Below are 20,586 nucleotides of genomic sequence, written 5' to 3'. Positions count from 1 at the left end.
ACTTCTCCTATTCCCCTTTTATTTTTGTTTTCAAAGACAGAGCCAGAAAAACAGGAACCTACATCCCCCCCCCACCCTCCACCCCCAGCCCACTCCAGACAGCCCTAGACACAGACTAAATAGGAAGTGGGTTGTGAATGGAGTGTGGCCTAGTGGATAGAACCCAGGGACCTGGGACCTGGGTTCTCAACCCTGCTCTGTCACTTGTCTGCTGTGGGACCTTGGACAAGTCTCTCAACTTCTCAGGCCTCAGTTACCTCATCTGTAAAATGGGGATTAAGGTTGGACCTTGACTGTGTCCAACCTGATTAGCTTGTATCTACCACAACGCTTAGTAAGTGCTTAACAAATACCATAAAAAAAAAATAGGAATGGGGCCAGGCTGCCTGACAGCCCAGGCCCTCAGCCAGGGGGCCCAGAAGCTTCATGCCATTAACAAATGCCATGATAAATAAATAAAATAAAATAAATGCCAGGCGCAGACAGCCTTTACCACCCCACGGGCCACCGGCTACTCCGGACCGCCCGGCCCCTGGCTCATTGCGTTGCTTGCCTGCAATGGCTTTAGTCACACCTCAGCTCCACCAGAAAATGCCTCTGACACCTTACACACATGTACACACATGTACACACATGTGCACAAGCACACACACACACACACACACACACACACGTTTATCCAACACCCCTAACTCTCTCCTCTCTACCCCTGTCTCTCCCTCCAGTGACCCAGCATGGACCATATAACACCTCTAACTCTCCCCTCTCCATACCTGACTCTCTCTCTCTCCACTGACCGCCGCTGTTCATCTCCAAAGGGTTTCAGTGATAGATGAATGTTTTCCAACTACACAAACCTGTTCGGAGGCAGGATGTCATGGTATCTCCCTAATTCCCTAATGACATGCTAGCCTAAATACGCAGTGAAATCAAATTGTAGCACAACGATGGGCATGGGAAGCAGCAAGGCATATGGGCCAGTGAATCAAAAGGTTGTGGGTTCTAATCCTAGCACCGTCATTTTGCTGTGAGCTTAGGCAAGTCACTTCACTTCTCTGGGCCTCAGTTTCCTCATCTGTAAAATGGGGATTAAGACTGTGAGCCCCAGGTGGGACAGGGACTGTGTCTAACTCTATTTGCTTGTATCCACCCCGGCGCACAGTACAGTGCCTGGCATGCAGTAAGTGCTTAACAAATACCAGAATTCTTCTTATTATTATTATTATTCAGCACAGCCCCCTGGGTACAGCTACAGAGCCAACGGCCATCACTGAATTCCACTACTTGGGCAACCCGTTGCCCAACAACTCCAAACTAGGCTAAGAAACAGAGAACTAAGAAACAGAAAACCCACACATCCTCTGGGACTGGGATGCGCATCTACTGGGTGCAGAGCACTGTAGAAGACTCTTGGAAGCAAGACATGGGCCTTCTAGATGAATGGCTTTAAAGAGAAAAATGCAACCAGGATCGTCAGTGGAATGGAGCATCTTTCGTGCAAGAAAGGACCGAGAAGACCAGGACTTTGCAGTCTGAACATGTGCAGGCTGAGACAAGATTGGAGTTTACCAAATCAGAATAGGGGTGAAAGGGGAAAATAAAAATGTGCTGTTCTCCAAGTCCCACACCACCAAGGCAAGGAGTAGGTTTTGCTTGAAGGAAACACTCCTCCCCGCCACTGAGAGTGAGAACATGAACTCCGTCCCCACGGGAAACTGTACAGCTGGGAACACCTGATCGGTAAACAAGTGGCCCATGTTGGGTCAAGGAGGGAGAGTTGGGGATGGAGAGGGGAGAGTTGGGGGGGTTAAATGGTCTGTCCTGTGTCACTGGCGGGAGAGTAGGGAATGGAGTAAGGAGAGTTGGAAGGGTTGGATGATCTAAGCTGGTTCAGTGGAGGGAGTGTCAAGGATGGTGAGGGGAGAGTTAGGGGTGCCGGGTGGTCCATGGTGGGTCAGTGGAGAGCTTCAGGGATGGAGAGGGGAGAGCTAGGAGAGTTAGATGGTCCGTGCTGGGTCACTGGAGGAAGAGTCAGGGATGGAGAGGAGAGAGTTAGGGGTGGTTGGATGGTCCATGCTGGGTCATCGGAGGGTAAGTCAGGGCTGAAGAAGGAAGAGTTAAGGGTGTTGGAAGGTCCAACTATAAGGGAAGGGCCTCCAAGACTCTTGGTGTCTCCGCGGGAGCCACAGTCTAGGACTGAGCAGATGATGGGGCTGATGAAGAGGACAACAACTGGGGGCAGATGGTCCATGCCACCACCATTCCCAGCAGGACTCCTCCCGGGGAAGACAGGAATGCGGTTGACCTAAGGGACCCTGCTGCTTCTTCCCCGTTGGGCTGATACCTCCTTTCCACCCCCATCATCTGCTACCCTGAGAGTTATTCACCTTCCTCTCTGGCCACCCCAACACAGGCTGCACAGGCCCTTGGGGAGGCCAGGGCTGTCATCACGAGTCTCCTGACAGGGAAGGGGCAGAGGGGAGATGCGCGGCAGGGTCGGTGATACCCACGAGGCAGAGGAAAACACTGCTGCCCAGCCACTGCCCGCTCTGCCTTTCCTAGAAACCACACTGAAGACACCCTCCACACCCTGGGGTGCTTCCAAACAACAAGGTCTTTGTTCTCAGTGGACTTTCTGTCCCTCCCCCAACACTCCACCTTCATCATTCGCTCATTCATTTAATAGTAGTTATCAAGCACTTACTGTGTGCAAAGCACTGTCCTAAGCGCTTGGGAGAGTACGATACAATAACAGACACATTTTCTACCCACCTGACCCCACAGTCAGCCTTCCTCTCCCCATTCTTCCACCCTCTGCCCAGGATGGAATTCCTTGCTGACCACTGGCTCTCCACACACACCGACTCCCTCTAACTGCCCGCTCTCTGCTCCCACTCCACCCCAGCTCCCCCCTCTGCCCTTCTGAATCAAACTGAAACCTTCCCCCTCCCACAACACAAAACATCACTGTCATGCCCACAGCACTATCACCCGCCAGGGACTGGGATAATAAAATAAAAATAACAATAATAATAATAATGGCATTTGTTAAGTGCTTACTATGTGCAAAGCACTGTTCTAAGCACTGGGGGGGATACAAGGTGATCACATTGTCCCACTTGGGGCTCACGGTCTTAATCCCCATTTTACAGATGAGGTAACTGAGGCCCAGAAAAGTTACGTGAGTTGCCCAAGGTCACACAGCAAACATGTGGGGGAGCCGGGATTAGAACCCACGACCTCTGACTCCCAACCCCGGGATCTTTCCACTGAGCTACGCTGCTTCTCCAGGAAGGGATCTGAGACTTCCTACACTGAACCAAGATCCCGAGTCCCAGGCAAACATATTTATCGAGCGCTTACTGTGTGCAAAGCATTGGGAGAGTGCATTCTAACAGAATTGGTAGACACGTTCCCCGTTCACAACGAGCTTATAGCCTACAGTGTACATCAGGGTCTGGACTCCTCTGGATGCCCAGCAGCCTCGTGCCCGTTTCAGACGAAAAGCGCCGACCACTTTGGCAGTGAGAGCTGCTCAAGGCTCTGGGCCCAGTTGGCCTCCCGCCAACAGGGACATCTGCCCCATCCTCCCCTGACTCCAAGATGGCAGAATGGGGAGGGCTTCCTTCCCTCCCTCCTGCTCTGGTCCAGCCTCTGGTGTAGAGGCGGAAAACGACTATAAGCTAACCTCTAGATTGTAAGCTCCTTGTGGGCACTGAATGTGTCGGTTTATAAAAATAATAATACTGATGACATTTATTAAGCGCTATGTGCAAAGCACTGTTCTAAGCGCTGGGGAGTTTACAAGGTGATCAGATTGTCCCACGCGGGGCTCACAGTCTTAATCCCCATTTTACAGATGAGGTAACTGAGGCCCAGAGAAGTGAAGCGACTTGCCCAAGGTCACACAGCTGACACGTGGAGGAGCCGGGATTTGAACCGATGACCTCCGACTCCAAAGCCCGTGCTCTTTCCACTGAGCCACGCTACGTACTCTCCCAAGCACTTAGTTCCGTACTCTGAACACAGTAAGCACTCGATAAATATGACTGAATGAATGACATTCGACTGAATGAATGAATAAATGAGTGAATGACCAGGAACGAGAGAGTGGCAGGCGGAGGGGCAGTGAGAGTCCCAGGCTATCCCTAGAGTTGCCCCGGATAATCCGGAGGGCGGCCGGGAAGGCCGGCTTCGCTGCTCCGCTTGGGCTTCTCCCACTAAACTGTAAGTCCCTTGGGGGCAGGGAACGTGTCTACCAACTCTGTTCCACTGTACTCCCCCAAGCATTTAGTACAGTGCTCTGCACACAGTAAGTGCTCGATAAATACTACTGATTGACTGGTTGGACTGTTGGCCCTAACCCTAGCCCCCTTTGAAAGGCAGCACTTGCCAACCAATGTCCCGGGGACCGAGGTGGCCCACGGAGATCAATCCTAGCCGCGGCACAGACCCACCCCTCCCCCTGTGCCGCAGACACCACCTTCCTCCACCACCGGCCTCCAAGGACAGGAAACCCCCAGCATCGGCCCTGAAATCCCGGGCTCCGGCCAACCGGGCCCCAGGGGAGGAGCTTCTGGAAAGCCCCCGAGTTCCTCTTCTCCTTCCAGGAAACCCGACCTCGGGACGGGGCACCAGGTAAGGCAGGGAGGGTGGCAGGAGAACAGGTCTAAGCCCCTCCCTGCCACCCAGAGGCCTCAGGTGCTTTTGGAAATCTCCCTCGACGAGGGGCCACCAACCTGCCTGACCACTGGAACTTTTCCGTGCCAACCGTGGGGTTTACAGGGTGGGGGCTGCTGGGGTCTCCATGTCCACCCCCGCCACAGAACTGCACACAAACCCTGGCCCCTTCCCGCCCCCCGGGATGCACAGCCTCTCCCTCGGGGATCAGTCGGCCATCAGCATCCATCATCTCCCACCCACTCTCCATCATCCGGGCTTTGGATTATCCGCGCCCTTAACCTGTGGGGGAGCCCTGTTTCCACTAACCCTCACCCCCGGGCAACCTCACAGCCTGCCGGGGGACTCTGGGTGGAGAATGGAAACTCACACCCACCTTGGGCAAGCTTCCTGCTGGCAGTTCTGGGAAAAGCTCAGCAGACGGAAGGGAGGGAGGGAGGGTGGAGAAAAGAGCGAAGATCTATTTCACAAATGGCTCTGGACTCTCCACCCCCGGCTTTACCTTTCCCCAGGTCAGAGGGTATGGATGGTGGTGGCTTTAGAGCCCAGAATGGCAGGGGTCTCTGACCAGCACTCCCCCTACCCCCCTGGCTCCTGTCTGACCTCCCAGCCAGACTCTGGGGCCACATTCCTCCAGTCCCCTGAAGGAAGCGGACATTAGGGAAGGGGGAATGACAAGCAGAGTCTCCCATCAGCCTTTTCCCACCTTGGCCCGCGGCCCAGGCCTCTCTGAACCAGCATCAGGGCTCCTCCTCCCAGGGGCTGCCGGTCTGATGGGGGTGGGCAGGGAATCCCTGGGGCTCTGCAGCGTCTGAAATAGGTGAGCGACAGGCAGGGTCATCGGACTGAGCGGCGGGAACTGCGCTTGGGGCTGCTGGGCAACGGATTGAATCCGGCCTGAGAAAAGGGTCCAGTGGGGGACAACCAACCTCACCTGACGCTCCGATCCCCATAGGAGCCCTGCAGTCCTGAGGTGCATTGAAGGTGGGAGGGGGAATGTGGGGGGAGGATTCTGTCCTTTATATACCGTTAGGCCTCTGGGAGCTCTGAGTGTATCTTCTATGTCACCTGTGTTCTTTGTCCACAACTGATTGTACTTTCTCCCCCAGACTGGCAACCTCTTAAGGTTTAGGATAAGGTCTCCTCCTCCCTCTTGTCGCTCCCCACAGATTCCATCCACCATAGCTATCCAGTCAACGTGGCCAACGCAGATGCCTCCTGCCGGAAAACACCTCTCCCTGAGGGGCCACAATCCCCGCACCACATCACCAGGCCTACGTATCCCACCCACCTCTCCTCTCCGAGGCTCTTCCGCCATCAGGAAGGCCGCAAGTCCCAGACTCGAGATGGAGCTGAGAGGCGGCCTCGCCAGGGGTCAGGTGGAGAGAGGAGGCCGGGCGGGCCATGACGGGGGGGGCGGGGTGGGGTGACGTCCACACTGACCTCGCTTGTGCAACCAGCCTTCCTTGACAATCGTGACGTCGTTCATGGTGGCAGGAACGGGCTGGGGATCCCGGCTTGAGTCAGACCACTTCTCGGCCTTTGGGATGTCTTTCCAGGGGGCCTCTCTCCAGGGGCCGCCACGGTGGGGCGAGGCCGGCTTTTCCCGCTATTTCTAGAGAGAGAGAAGGGCGGGGAGGATGCCAGGTTACTGCCGCTCTAGGACTCCGGCGTGAACGACGAGGATCGGTCTACAGCCTGGGCCTCCGGCGGCCATCCCCCCCCGCCACCAGCCCCGCTCTCTTCTCCGACTCGGTGCCTGAGGGAGTCCCGCGGGCTCTCCACCTCACAGTCGGGCACAGGCGGCACCCGACCTGGGCGGAAGACACAAGGCTGGCGTAAGGAAGCCAGCCAGAAGGGATGTGCCTCACAGCTGAATGGCAGGTGGGGCTCGGCCCCAGTGAGGGCTAAACTCAGATCTAGAGATTCAAAATCGGGCTATCTTCCTTTCTGCTCTGCTCCTCCAACATGCTGCTTTGTTCTGGGTGAGCCACTTAAACTCTCTGGGCCTCAGTCCTGACATCTGTAAAATGGGGAAAAACAGGGAGAATTTTTCCAGTGAACGATTTAACACAGACCCAAGGGTTGGAAGTGGCCCTGAGAGCTAACTCTACCACACTACGACGTGCTCTCTCTCTCTCTCTCTAAAGACCCCCCACCTGCCCATCCCCAACAAGAAGGATGCCCACCAGCTCCCGGGTCTCTCTTCCAAATTCAGGACAATAATAATAATAATAATAATGGCATTTATTAAGCACTTACTATGTGCAAAGCCCCGTTCGAAGTGCTGGGCAAGGTCCACAGATCCTGGGAGAATTCTTCCCAGTGGCAGTGGCCACGGGACAGCTGGGACTAAAGCTCCTGCCAGGGCCACCAGACCCTACCGTCGCCACCAAATTGACCTCCCTCGCTATGGGCCCAGCACACCAGTTGGGTGGGGGTGAAAGCCAAGTCAAGGCTGCTGGGCTTGACCACCAGTGTCTGATAAGCAGCGTGGCCTAGAGGGAAGGAGCACGGGCCTGGGTGTCAAGAGATCTGGATTCTAATTCTAGCTCTGCCACTTGCCTGCTGGGTGACCCTGGGCAAGTCACTTAACTTCTCTGAAACTCAGTTTCCTCATTTGAAAAATGAGGGTTCGATGACTGCCCTCCTTCCCACTTGGACTGCGAGTCCCTTGTGCGACAGGGACTGTGTCTTTTCTACTTATATTGCACCTACCCCAGCATTTAGTACAGTGTTTGGTACATAGTAAGTGCTTAACGAATACCAGAATTCTTATTACCAGTCATGGCCTCGGCCAGACCGTGCTGACAAGTATATTAAACTAATAGTGGTATTTGTTAAGCGCTTACTATGTACCAGGCACTGTACTAGGTGCTGGGGTGGATACAAGCAAATCGGGTTGGACACAGTCCCTGTCCCATGTGAGCCTCACAGTCTCAATCCCCATTTTACAGAGGAAGTAATGGAGGCACAGAGAAGTGAAGTGACTTGCCCAAGGTCACACAGCAAACAAGTGGTGGCCTTGTGACCTTCTGACTCCCAGGACCATTCTTTATCCACTACACCATGCTGCTTCTCCCAGAATCTCAAGAAGGATAATAATAATAATGGCATTTATTAAGCGCTTACTGTGTGCAAAGCACTGTTCTAAGCGCTGGGGAGGTTACAAGGTGATCAGGTTGTCCCACATGGGGCTCACAGTCTTAATCCCCATTTTTCAGATGAGGGAACTGAGGCCCGGAGAAGTGAAGTGACTTGCCCAAAGTCACACAGCTGACAATTGGTGGAACCGGAATTCAAACCCATGACCTCTGACTCCAAAGCCCGGGCTCTTTCCACTGAGCCACGCTGGGGTCGGGGGGTGTTGGGGAGGGAGGTGGGGGTGAATGGAACTCTGCCCTGCTCCAAAAGGAAAACAAGAAGGAAAGAACTGGAACTGCAGCAGGAGGAAATCATGCTAGACCCAAGAAAGACCTCTCTGACCAGGAGGGTCGAGTTGGGGTGAAAGGTCATTAAAGGTAAGGTCACCCATCTCTTCTGTCCAAGATGGTTTGGTGTTAGTTTCGGTCCTGCCTGGAGGCTTAAAACCAGAGTGTTTGACATTCAGAGGCAAAAACTGGGAAATAATAATAGTGGCATTTGCTAAGTGCTTACTAAGTGCCAGGCACTGTATTAAGGGCTGGGGTAGACGTAAATTAATCGGTCTGGACACAGTCCCTGTCCCACATGGGACTCAATCTTATTCCCGCCTAGATTACCGCATCAGCCTCCTTGCTGACCTCACAACTTTCTGCCTCTCCCCACTCCAGTCCATACTTCACTCCGCTGCCCGGATTATCTTTCTACAGAAACGTTCAGGGCACGTCACCCCCCTCCTCAAAAATCTCCAGCGGTTGCCCATCCACCTCTGTATAAAACAAACAAAAAAAAAACACTATTGGTTTTAAAGCTCTCCATCACCTTGCCCCCTCCTACCTCGCCTCACTTCTCTCTTTCTACAACACAGCACGCTGTGCCTCTATCTCGCCTGTCTCACCGCCGTCCCCTGGCCCACATCCTACCTCTGGCCTGAAACGCCTTCCCTCCTCACAATCGCCAGACAATCACTCTCCCCCACTTCAAAGCCCTGCCGAAGGCACATCTCCTCCAAGAGGCCTTCCCAGACTTGGCCCCACTTTTCCTCAGCTCCCACTCCCTTCCGTCACTCTGACTCGCTCCCTTTGCTCTTCCCCCCAACCCCGCCCTGCAGCACTTATGTCTATATCTGTCATTTTTATTTATTTATATTGATGCCTGTTTACTTGTATTGATGTGTCTCCACCCCCTCTAGACTGTGAGCTCATTGTGGGCAGGGATTGCCTCTCTTTATTACTGTATTGTACTTTCCCAGGCGATAAGTACAGTGCTCTGCACATAGTAAGTGCTCAATACAATTGAATGAATGAATGAAAGGTAACTGAGGCACAGAGACATTTAGTGATTTTCCCTAGGTCACACAGCAGCCAAGTGGCGGGGCCAGGATCCTCTGACTCCTGGGCCTATTCTTCTTCCACAAGGCCACAGTGCCTCTCCACTGAATTGTTGACAAACTGAACTGAATTATCTAGAGTGGAGTGTCTCCCGAATTTCCTCCCCTGGGAAAGTCTGATCACCTTCCCCACAGATTCGCTCTAACAATGATGATGACAACGATGATGATGGTATTTGTTACGCCCTGACTGTGTGCCCAATCATTGTGCTAAGTGCTGAGGTAAATTCAGGATAATCAGACAAGTAGCATGGCCTAGTGGAAGGATCACAGGCCTAGGTCAGAGGACCTGGGTTCTAATACCGGGCTGTGCCACTCGCCTGCTGTGTGACCTTGGTTAAGTCACTTGGCTTCTCTAGGTTTCCGTTTTCTGTAAAAAGGGATTCAATATCTGTTTTCCCTCCCCCTACGACTGCAAGCACAACAAGGAACAGGGCCTGCATTTGATATGATTACCTTGTATCTACCCAAGTGTTCCGCAGATAGTAAACAACAAATACCACCATTATTATAAGATCTAGGCTCCTGAGTGTTTACGAGCTTGTAATGGGTCTGCTTTCCCCGTCTATCAATCAACAGTATTTACTGAGCACGCAGCACTGTACTAAGCGCTTGGGAGAGTTTGTGAACAATTGTTTTTTTTTCATTTGAGGACGCACGCCGACATGGCTGGGGTCATTTAGCAAGACCAACAGGGGCGGTACCCCAGCGCCCCATCCTGAGGCTGACCTTCTCTGACCCCAAAATGCGGGGGTCCCCAACGGGCCCGGCCCCGGGATTTGGGCAGGACGTCCCGGAGCTTGCGGCCAGTGTGACCGGAAGGGGTTGGGGCCCGGCACCGGTGAGGCCTGCCTCCCTCGGCCTTTATGAGGGACCGCTGCTGGGCTCAGAGGGGCAGACCCCCAAATTGGAGGAAACCGGGCCCTGTCTGGGTCCTGTTTCCTAGTGTCATTGGGAAGGCCTCGGCTCCGCCATCCTGCTCCCTTCCTGGTCCTGAGCTGACCGGTGGCGGGAGGGGGATGGCTGGACCCCCGACAAGCTGGATGTTTCCTGGGGGACCCAGCGGGGTGAGGAGAGGGAGGGGGACGGCTGGACCCCCGACAAGGTGGACATTTCCTGGGGGACCCAGAGGGGTGGGGAAAGGGAGGGGGACGGCTGGACCCCCGACAAGGTGGACATTTCCTGGGGGACCCAGGGGCGTGGGGAGAGGGAGGGGGACGGCTGGACCCCCGACAAGCTGGACATTTCCTGGGGGACCCAGAGGGGTGGGGAGAGGGAGGAGGCGGCTGGACCCCCGACAAGGCGGACATTTCCTGGGGGACCCAGGGGGTGGGGAGAGGGAGGGGGAAGGCTGGACCCCCGACAAGCTGGACATTTCCTGGGGGACCCAGGGGGTGGGGAGAGGGAGGGGGACGGCTGGACCCCCGACAAGCTGGCCATTTCCCGCGGGGAGCGGGGAGGCGGCCGGCCCCCCGACCAGGAGGCCATTTCCCTGGTGTCCCAGAAGGGTGGGGGCGCGGCCTTGGGCACCCAAAACAAACGACCAAACAGTGCGGCTCCACGCGGAAATAAGGGGGCGGGGGCGGGGGCGGGCCGGCCCGGCCCGGCCGGGGGACCCCCGACCCTGAGGATTTCCGGAGGGGCGGGATGCCTTCGCAGGGAGCCGGGCGGGCCTCTCCACCGAACCGGACTCTTCCTCCTCCTCCTCCTCCTCCTCCTCCGGGCCGGCCATCGGATCCCACCGCCCCCGCCCCAAGCAAGACAAACATGTGCTGCAGGGGTGGGAGAGGGTGGGGGGGGGGGCTTGCGTGTCTTCTTCCCCTCCCCCTCCCCGCTCGCATGGACTGAATCACCAGGCCGGACTGGCCAACAGCTTCCTGTTCGCTAATAGCAGGATACAAAAAATAGGGACGGGGGAGGGGGGCGACACGGGGGGAGGGGGGCCACCGAGACCCCCGGCTTCTTCTCAGACACAAGGGGAGGGGAGGGGAGGAGGGGGAAACGAGTCGGGAAATAACGACAAGGGAACAAAAGCCCCTTAGCCGGGCCTGCGACCCCCCACGGGTCCCCGGGGTCCCGCCTGGGCCTAGGCCGAGGGTGGGGGCAGGCCCGGGTTGCGGAGACCCCTCCCCACATATAGACACACACACACACTCACACACACACACACACACAGGGACACACAAAGCTGCAAACAATCGCAGTCGGCCACCGCCCGGGCCCAACCACCTCCCCTGGCCGCCCCCCACTCGCCGAGGCCCGGCCCGGTCGGCGGTCCCTCCCGGGCCCCCGGGGGGCGGGCGGGGGTCCGGGGGGTCCGGGGATGCGGGCGGGAGCGGGAAGGAGGGAGGGAAGGAGGGAAGGAGGGGAGGGGATGGGGAGGGAGCCCGCTCAGGGCCTAGGCGGGTGGGGACCATCCTCCTCCGGCTGGTGCTCACCATCAGTCCGGGCCGGGCCGGGCCGGGCCGGGGGCTCCTCTCCTGACCCCCAGCGTGTCCGCAGCCGGTCCTGGGCCCGCAGAAGGAATCCCCCCCCCCGCCCCCTCCTCCTCCTCCCTCGAAGGGGCCGGGAGACCCCCCCCCCAGCTACCTGCCGAGGCCTGGGGGGGACGGGGAGGGAGGAGAGGAGGGGTGGGCTGCGGCCCCCCCGTTACACAGCTCGGGTGGCAGCAAGGGATGGCAGCAAGGGAGCAAGCTGTGGCCAGCGTCCGGCCTGGCCCACTCCGGCTTCTCCTCTGCTGGGGGCTCCGGACTCACACTCACACACACACATACACACTCTCACACTCACTCACACACACCACACATACACACACACAATTCCGCCCGGTCCTACCGCCCGCCCTCTCCTTCCCTTTCCTCCCTCCGCCTCCCCCCGGTACTGCAGCCTGCCGCTGCCCCCGCCCGGACGCTGACCGCTAATAATAAACGATGGTATTTGGGAAGCGCCTACTCTGGGACAAGCGCTCCTCTAAACGCTGGGGGCGGGGGGGGGGGGATGCAAGGTCATCAGGTTGTCCCAAGGGGGGCCCACAGTCTTCATCCCCATTGGACAGGTGAGGGAACCGAAGCACAGAGAAGTGAAGTGACTTGCCAAGGTCACGGGATAATAATAATAATGATGATGATGATGGCATTTATTAAGCGCTTACTATGTGCAGAGCGTTGTTCTAAGCCCTGGGGAGGATACAAGGTCCTCAGTTTGTCCCAAAGGAGGCTCACAGTCTTCATCCCCATTGGACAGGTGAGGGAACTGAAGCACAGAGAAGTGAAGTGACTTGTCAAGGTCACGGGATAATAATAATAATGATGATGATGACATTTATTAAGCGCTTACTATGTGCAAAGCGTTGTTCTAAGCCCTGGGGAGGATACAAGGTCCTCAGGTTGTCCCAAAGGGGGCTCACTGTCTTCATCACCATTGGACAGGTGAGGGAACTGAAGCACAGAGAAGTGAAGTGACTTGCCCAAGTTCACGGGATAACAATAATAATGATGATGATGATGACATTTATTAAGTGCTTACTACATGTGCAAAGAGTTGTTCTAAGCCCTGGGGAGGATACAAGTTCCACAGGTTGTCCCAAAGGGGGCTCACAGTCTTCATCCCCATTGGACCGGTGAGGGAACTGAAGCACAGAGAAGTGAAGTGACTTGCCCAAGTTCACGGGATAATAATAATAATGATGATGATGATGATGGAATTTATTAAGCGCTTACTATGTGCAAAGCGTTCTTCTATGCCCTGGAGGGGACACAAGGTCCTCAGGTGGCCCCACAGGGGGTTGGAGGGAGGCTCACAGTCTTCATCCCCATTGGACAGGTGAGGGAACTAAAGCACAGAGAAGTGAAGTGACTTGCCAAGGTCAAGGGATAATAATAATAATGATGATGATGGCATTTATTAAGCGCTTACTATGTGTAAAGCATTGTTCTAAGCCCTGGGGAGGATACAAGGTTATCAGGTGGTCCCACGGTGGGGGGCTCACAGTCTTCATCCCCATTTGACAGATTAGGGCACTGAAGCACAGAGAAGTGAAGTGACTTGCCCAAAGTCACACAGCTGACAAGTGGTGGAGCCAGGATAATAATAATAATGATGATGGCATTTATTAAGCACTTACTATGTGCACAAAGTGCTGTTCTAAGTGGTAGGGAGGATACAAGGTCATCAGGTTGTCCCACAGTGGGCTCACAGTCTTCGTCCCCATTTTACAGATGAGGTCACCAAAGCATAGACAAGTTAAGTGACTTGCCCAAAGTCACACAGCTGACAAGGGGCAGAACCGGGATGATAGTAATAATAATAATAATAATGATGATATTTATTAAGTGTTTACTATGTGCAAAATACTGTTCTAAGCACTGGGTGGATACAAGGTGATCAGGTTGTCCCACGGGGGGCTCACAGTCTTCATCCCCATTTTACAGATGAGGTCACTGAAGCACAGAGAAGTTAAGTGACTGGCCCAGGGTCACACAGCTGGAAAGTGGTGGAGCCGGGATTAGAACCCATGATCTCTGACTCCCAAGCCCGGGCTCTTTCCACTGAATTAGGCTCCCCTTTCATTAATTCATTCCTTAATTAGGGTATTTAGTCCTCTGGGCCTCAGTTCCCTCATCTGCAAGATGGGGATGAAGACTGAAAGGCCCCATGTGGGGCAATCTGATTACCTTGTATCCCCCCCCCCGGCCCCCAGCGCTTAAAATGGTGCTTGGCATATAGTAAGCGCTTAACAAATACCATTATTTACCATTATTATTATTATTTTCCAAGTTCCGCCCATTCCCGCGAATAACCCATAGCCAAAGCTCTCCACCCAGCGCTTTGAACAGTGCTTGACACTTAGGAAGCACTTAACAAATACCATTATTATTATTATTAAACACTTACTACGTGCCAGGCACTGTAGTAAGCGCTGTGGTGGATACAGAGCCAATCGGGTCGGACACAGTCCCTGTCCCACGAGGGGCTCACAAGGCTCAATCCCCCTTTTACAGATGGTGTAACTGAGGCACTGGGAAGTGAAGTGATTCACCCAAGGTCACACAGCAGACAAGTGGCAGAGGCGGAATTAGAACCCATGACCTTCTGACACTCAGGCCTGTGCCCTAGCCAGTACGCTATGCTGCTTTTCCGTGAGGTAAAAGGGGGGCTGAATTGCGGGCCAGGGGCCCGGTCCTGGAGCGGGGGCTTCTGGACATAGGGGAGCCAGGAGGATGGGGGACCCCATGGGAGGACTGGTAGGGTCTTTACAGTGATCTTGAGTGCTCAAGCAATGTTCACAGTAATAATAATTATTATTATTATTATAGTTCATTCAGTCGTATTTATTGAGCTCTTACTGTGTGCAGAGCACTGTACTAAGCGCTTGGGAAGTACAAGTTGGCAACATATAGAGACGGTCCCTACCCAACAGTGGGCTCACAGTCTAGAAGATCATCAGAAAGGACACAGTCCCTGACCCTCAAGGGGCTCTGGGTCTAAAAAGGGCAGAGGATGGAAACTGAGTTCCCACAAGGAAAGCAAGGCATTGGCAAGTGAAGTGACAGGCCCAAGGTCTTCCAGGAGGCAAAAAGTGAAGCTGGGATTAGAAATCAAGTCTTTGCTTAGTGGAAAGAGCGTGGGCTTGGGAGTCAGAGGTCATGGGTTCTAATCCCCACTCCGCCACTTGTCAGCTATAGTATTTGTTAAGCACTTACCGTGTGGCAGGCACTGTAATCAATCAATCAATCAATCAATCGTATTTATTGAGCGCTTACTATGTGCAGAGCACTGTACTAAGCGCTTGGGAAGTACAAATTGGCATCACATAGAGACAGTCCCTACCCAACAGTGGGCTCACAGTCTAAAAGGGGGAGACAGAGAACAGAACCAAACATACCAACAAAATAAAATAAGTAGGATAGAAATGTACAAGTAAAATAAATAAATAAATAAATAAATAGAGTAATAAATATGTACAACCATATATACATATATACAGGTGCTGTGGGGAAGGGAAGGAGGTAAGACGGGGGGATGGAGAGGGGGACGAGGGGGAGAGGAAAGAAGGGGCTCAATCTGGGAAGGCCTCCTGGAGGAGGTGAGCTCTCAGCAGGGCCTTGAAGGGAGGAAGAGAGCTAGCTTGGCGGATGGGCAGAGAGAGGGCATTCCAGGCCCAGGGGATAAGTGCTGAGGTGGTGCTCTATGAGAGGCAACCCGACCTGGTGGATACAGCACGGGCCTGGGAGTCGGACGGTCATGGGTTCTAATCCCAGTATCTGCCACTTGTCTGCTGTGCGACCTTGGGCAAGTTACTTAACTTCTCTGAGCCTCAGTTCCTTCATCTGTAAAATGGGGATTAAGAATGTGAGCGCCACGTGGGACAGAGACTGCGTCCAACCCGATTTGTTTGTATCCACCCCCAGCACTTAGAACAGCGCCTGGCACATAGTAAGCACTTAACAAATGCCATAATGGAAAGAGCTCGGACTTGGGAATCAGAGGATGTGGGTTCTAATTCTGACTCCACCACTTCTCTGCTGGGTGACCTTGGGCAAGCCACTTAACTTCTCTGTGCCTCCATTACCTCATCTGTAAAATGGATGTCCCCATGTCCCACATTGGACAACCTGATTGACGTATACCTACCCCAGCGCTTAGAACAGTGCTTAGCACATAGTAAGGCCTTAATAAATACCACCATTATTATTATCATACAAGCAAATCAGGTTGGACACGGTCCCTGTCCCAGATGGGGCTCACAATCTCAACCCCCATTTTACAGATGGGGTAACTGAAGCCCAGGAAAGTGAAGTGACTTGCCCCAGGTCACACACCAGACAAGTGGTGGAGCCAGGATTAGAACCCATGACTTTCTGAACCCCAGACCCGTGCTCTATCCACTAAGCCATGCCGCTTGGGGCGACAGGAGGATGGTCCCCCGGTTGCTTCTGTGGAGGTGATGGGGACAGGACACCCTGTGTTCCCAGCTGTGGTGAAGGCGTCATTGATTCCCCCCACAATTGGCCAAGTTGGATACCCACAACAGTAAGCGCTCAATAAATACGATTGAATGAATGAATGTACCTCCCCAATCCCGGGACTCCAACAGGACCTGAGGGTTTGAGAACTACTGGGCCTTTCTGAGCCATTATTCAATCATTCAGTCACATTTATTGAGCGCTTACTATGTGCAGAGCACTGTACTAAGCACTTGGGAGAGAACAATATGAGACATCTTCCCTGCCCACAATGAGCTTACAGTCTAGAGGAGATACAGACATTAATATAAATGAATAAATTGCAGGTTTGTACATAAGTGCTGTGGGGCTTTCTGACCCATGATTCATTCATTCAATCGTATTGATTGAACGCTTACTGTGTGCAGAGCACTGTACTAAGCGCTTGGGAAAGAACAATAGAAAAATATAACCGACGCATGCCCTGCCCACAAGGAACTTACAGTCTAGCGGGGGAGAAAGACATTAATATAAATGAACAAATTACAGATATGTACGTAAGTGTTGTGGGGTTGGGAGTTGGGGGGTGAATAAAGGGAGCAAGTCAGAACCACCCAGAAGGGAGTTGAAAAGGAAAAGGGGGCTTAGTCAAGGAAGGCTTCTCGGAGGCAATGCGCCTTCAAAAAGGTTTTGAAGGGTGGGAGATTACTAACTCTCCGCAGTCTGCCTGAACCTTTCCAGCTCCACCTATTTGCCCCCCACCCCAGCCCCAATGAAGAGTCGTCCCCTGTGACTGATGTAGTTTCATTCATTCAGTTGTATTTATTGAGCGCTTACTGTGTGCAGAGCACTGTACTAAGCACTTGGGAAGGACAAGTTGGCAACATACAGAGACTGTCCCTACCCAACAGCGGGCTCACAGTCTAGAAGGGGGAGACAGACAACAAAATAAAACATATTAATAGAATAAAATAAATAGAATAGTAAATATGTACAAGTAAAATAGAGTAATAAATCTGTACAAACATATATACAGGTGCTGTGGGGCGAGGTGATGGAGAGCCTTGAAGCCGAGAGTGAGGAATTTTTGCCTGATGCGTAGGTTGACTGGTAGCCACTGGAGGTTTTTGAGGAGGGGAGTAACACGCCCAGAGAGTTTCTGCACAAAGATGATCCGGGCAGCGGCGTGAAGTATAGACTGAAGTGGGGAGAGACAGGAGGATGGGAGATCAGAGAGGAGGCTGATGCAGTAATCCAGTCGGGATAGGATGAGGGATTGAACCAGCAGGGTAGCGGTTTGGATGGAGAGGAAAGGGCAGATCTTGGCGATGTTGCGGAGCTGAGACCGGCAGGTTCTGGTGACGGCTTGGATGTGAGGGGTGAACGAGAGAGCGGAGTCGAGGATGACAAAAAGGTTGCGGGCTTGTGAGACGGGAAGGATGGTAGTGCCATCTACAGTGATGGGAATGTCAGGGAGAGGGCAGGGTTTGGGTTTCCCCGGCCATTATCTAGATTGTCGCACCCCAAAGGATAGGGATGTTCTGGTGCTGGTAGTGGCAGCAGGAGGTTGGCAAACTGGACACAGAAGTAGTGTTTGGCCTAGTGGAAAGAACACAGGCCTAGGAGACAGAAGATGTGGGTTCTAACTCTGGTTCCTCCATCTGCCTTCTGTGGAGCCTTGGACAAATCACTTAACTTCCTGTGCCTCAGTTCCCTCAGTGTAAATTTGGGATTTAATGCTCACTCTCACTCTCCTTTAGACCATGAGCTTTGTGCGGGACAGGGACATTGTCTGATCTGATTGGACTGTATCATTCATTCGTTCAATCGTATTTATTGAGTGCTTACTGTGTGCGGAGCACTGTACTAAGCTCTTGGGAAGTACAAGAAGTTGGCATCATCTCTAGCACTTGTTCAGTACTTGGCATTTAAGTAAGCCTTTAACAAATAAGCAGCATGGCTTAGTGGAAAGAGCACGGGCTTGGGAGTCAGAGGTCATGGGTTCTAATTCCAGCTCCACAGCTTGTCAGCTGTGTGACTTTGGGCAAGTCGTTTAACTTCTCTATGCCTCAGTTACCTCATCTATGAAATGGGGAGTAAGATTGTGAGCCCCACGTGGGACAACCTGGTCACCTTGTATCCCCCAGTGCTTAGAACAGTGCTTTGCACACAGTAAGTGCTTAACAAATACCATTATTATTAGTTATGACCATTTTTCAGGAGCCAGAACTGGGATTTGTTAGCACAATTCAGCCCACACACTTGGCTGCTGTAACGCCAACCCATTCATTGTACCCCAGTCTCGTCTACCTTGCTGTAGACTCCGTGCCCATGTACTGCAGCGTGGCTTAGTGAAAAGAGCCCGGGCTTGGGAGTCAGAGGTCATGGGTTCTAATCCCAGCTCTGCCACTTGTCAGCAAGTCACTTAACTTCTCTGTGCCTCAGTTCCCTCATCTGTAAAACAGGGGTGAAGACTGTGAGCCCCACATGGGACAACCTGATAACCTTGTATCTACCCCAGCACTTAGAACGGTTCTTGGCACATAATAAGAGAAGCAGCGTGGCTTAGTGGAAAGAGCCTGGGCTTTGGAGTTGGAGATCATGGGTTCTAATTCCGGCTCCGCCGCTTGTTAGCTGTGTGACTTTGGGCGAGTCACTTCACTTCTCTGGGCCTCAGTTCCCTCATCTGTAAAATGGGGGTGAAGACTGTGAGCCCCACGTCAGACAACCTGATCACCTTGTATCCTCCCAGTGCTTAGAACAGTGCTTTGCACATAGTAAGCGCTTAACAAATGCCATTATTATAATAGGGGCTTAACAAATACTATTATCATCATCAACTCCCTCCCCCTTATGACAGACCAACACTTTCCCCACTTTCACAGCCTTGTTAAAAATCACGTCTCCCCCAAGAAGCCTTACCCGACTAAGCCTTCATTTTTTTAAGAGTATTTGTTAAGCACTTACTATGTGCTAAGCACTATAGAAGCACTGGGGTAGATTCAAGATGAGCAGGTGGGACACAGTCCCTGTCCCCCACAGGGCTCACAGTCTGAATCCCCATTTTGCAGATGAGGGAGCTGAGACACTGAAAAATTAATAGACTTGCCCAACGTCACACAGCAGACAAAGCGGAAGAGCCAGAATTAGAACCCAGGTCTTCTGATTCCCAGGTCCATAATAATAATAATAATAATAATAATAATAATAATAATAATAATAATAATAATGGCATTTGTTATCTACTTGTCTACTTGTACATATCTATTCTATTTATTTTATTTTGTTAGTATCTTTGGTTTTGTTCTCTGTCTCCCCCTTTTAGACTGTGAGCCCACTGTTGGGTAGGGACTGGCTCTATATTTTGCCAACTTGTACTTCCCAAGTGCTTAGTACCGTGCTCTGCACACAGTAAGCGCTCAATAAATATGATTGATTGATTGATTGTTAAGCGCTTACTATGTGCAAAGCACTGTTCTCAGTTCTGGGGGGGGATACAAGGTGATCAGGTTGTCCCACGTGGGGCTCACAGTCTTAATCCCCATTTTACAGATGAGGTCACTGAGGCTCAGAGAAGTTAAGTGACTTGCCCAAGGTCACACAGCAGACATGTGGCGGAGCAGGGATTAGAACCAACGACCCCTGACTCCCAAGCCCGAGCTCTTTCCACTGAGCCACGCTACTGCCCTCTCCCCGCCGCATCGCCCACGTATTTGAATCTGTATCCTTTAGGCGCTTAATGTTCACCCCACCCCGATTTATAGATCTCTAATTTGTTTTAACGTCTGTCTCCCCTTCGAAACTGCCAGCTTCTGCCAGCTCTATTGTATTATTCTCTCCCAGGCACTTAGTACAGTGCTCTTGTCCCACAGGAAGTGCTCAATGAATACCATTGATTTGGCTGATTGATTCTGGCAGGAGGTGAGCTTTACTCGGAGGTCGGGGACTGGCACCAGACTGAAGAGGGCAAAGGACCACTGGGTAAACCCCCTCTCGGAGGTGTCAGTTTCCCCCAGGAGCTGGGCTGGAGAGCGCAACTTGTACTTCCCAAGAGCTTAGTACAGTGCTCTGCACACAGTAAGCGCTCAATAAATACGATTGAATGAATGAATGAATGCCAGGCTTCATAAGCAGGAACCAGAGGGCCCAAGATCAGTGGCTCCTCTCTGTACTCTTTCATTCATTCATTCATTCAATCGTATTATTGAGTGCTTACTGTGTGCAGAGCACTGTACTAAGCGCTTGGGAAGCACAAATCGGCAACATATAGAGACGGTCCCTACCCAACAACGGGCTCATGGTCTAGAAGGGGGAGACGGACAACAAAACAAAACAAATAGACAGGTGTCAATACTATCAGAATAAATAGAATTATAGCTGTATACACATCATTAATAAAATAAATATAGTAAGTGTGTGTGGCTCAGTGAA

The 20,586-nt window shown here is 52.8% G+C and overlaps 1 protein-coding gene across 1 annotated transcript in view; it reads right to left on the bottom strand.

Moving 5' to 3' along the window:
• The window catches only part of AKT1 (AKT serine/threonine kinase 1), an 85,568-nt gene extending 73,836 nt beyond the window's left edge, over positions 1 to 11,732 (bottom strand). Inside the window, exons 1-2 of the mRNA XM_038740843.1 lie at positions 11,650 to 11,732; positions 6,124 to 6,295 (exon numbers count right to left, since the gene is read on the bottom strand). Coding sequence (XP_038596771.1) covers positions 6,124 to 6,169 — 46 coding nt within the window. The 5' untranslated portion in view covers positions 6,170 to 6,295; positions 11,650 to 11,732. The remainder of the gene's footprint in view (positions 1 to 6,123; positions 6,296 to 11,649) is intronic.
• Between the last annotated feature and the right edge of the window lie 8,854 nt (positions 11,733 to 20,586).

This window comes from Tachyglossus aculeatus, chromosome 1, assembly GCF_015852505.1.
Source record: "Tachyglossus aculeatus isolate mTacAcu1 chromosome 1, mTacAcu1.pri, whole genome shotgun sequence".
Taxonomy (NCBI): Eukaryota; Metazoa; Chordata; class Mammalia; order Monotremata; family Tachyglossidae; genus Tachyglossus; species Tachyglossus aculeatus.
The sequence above is the reverse complement of the archived record's forward strand: the minus strand, read 5'-3'. Positions and strand labels throughout refer to the sequence as shown.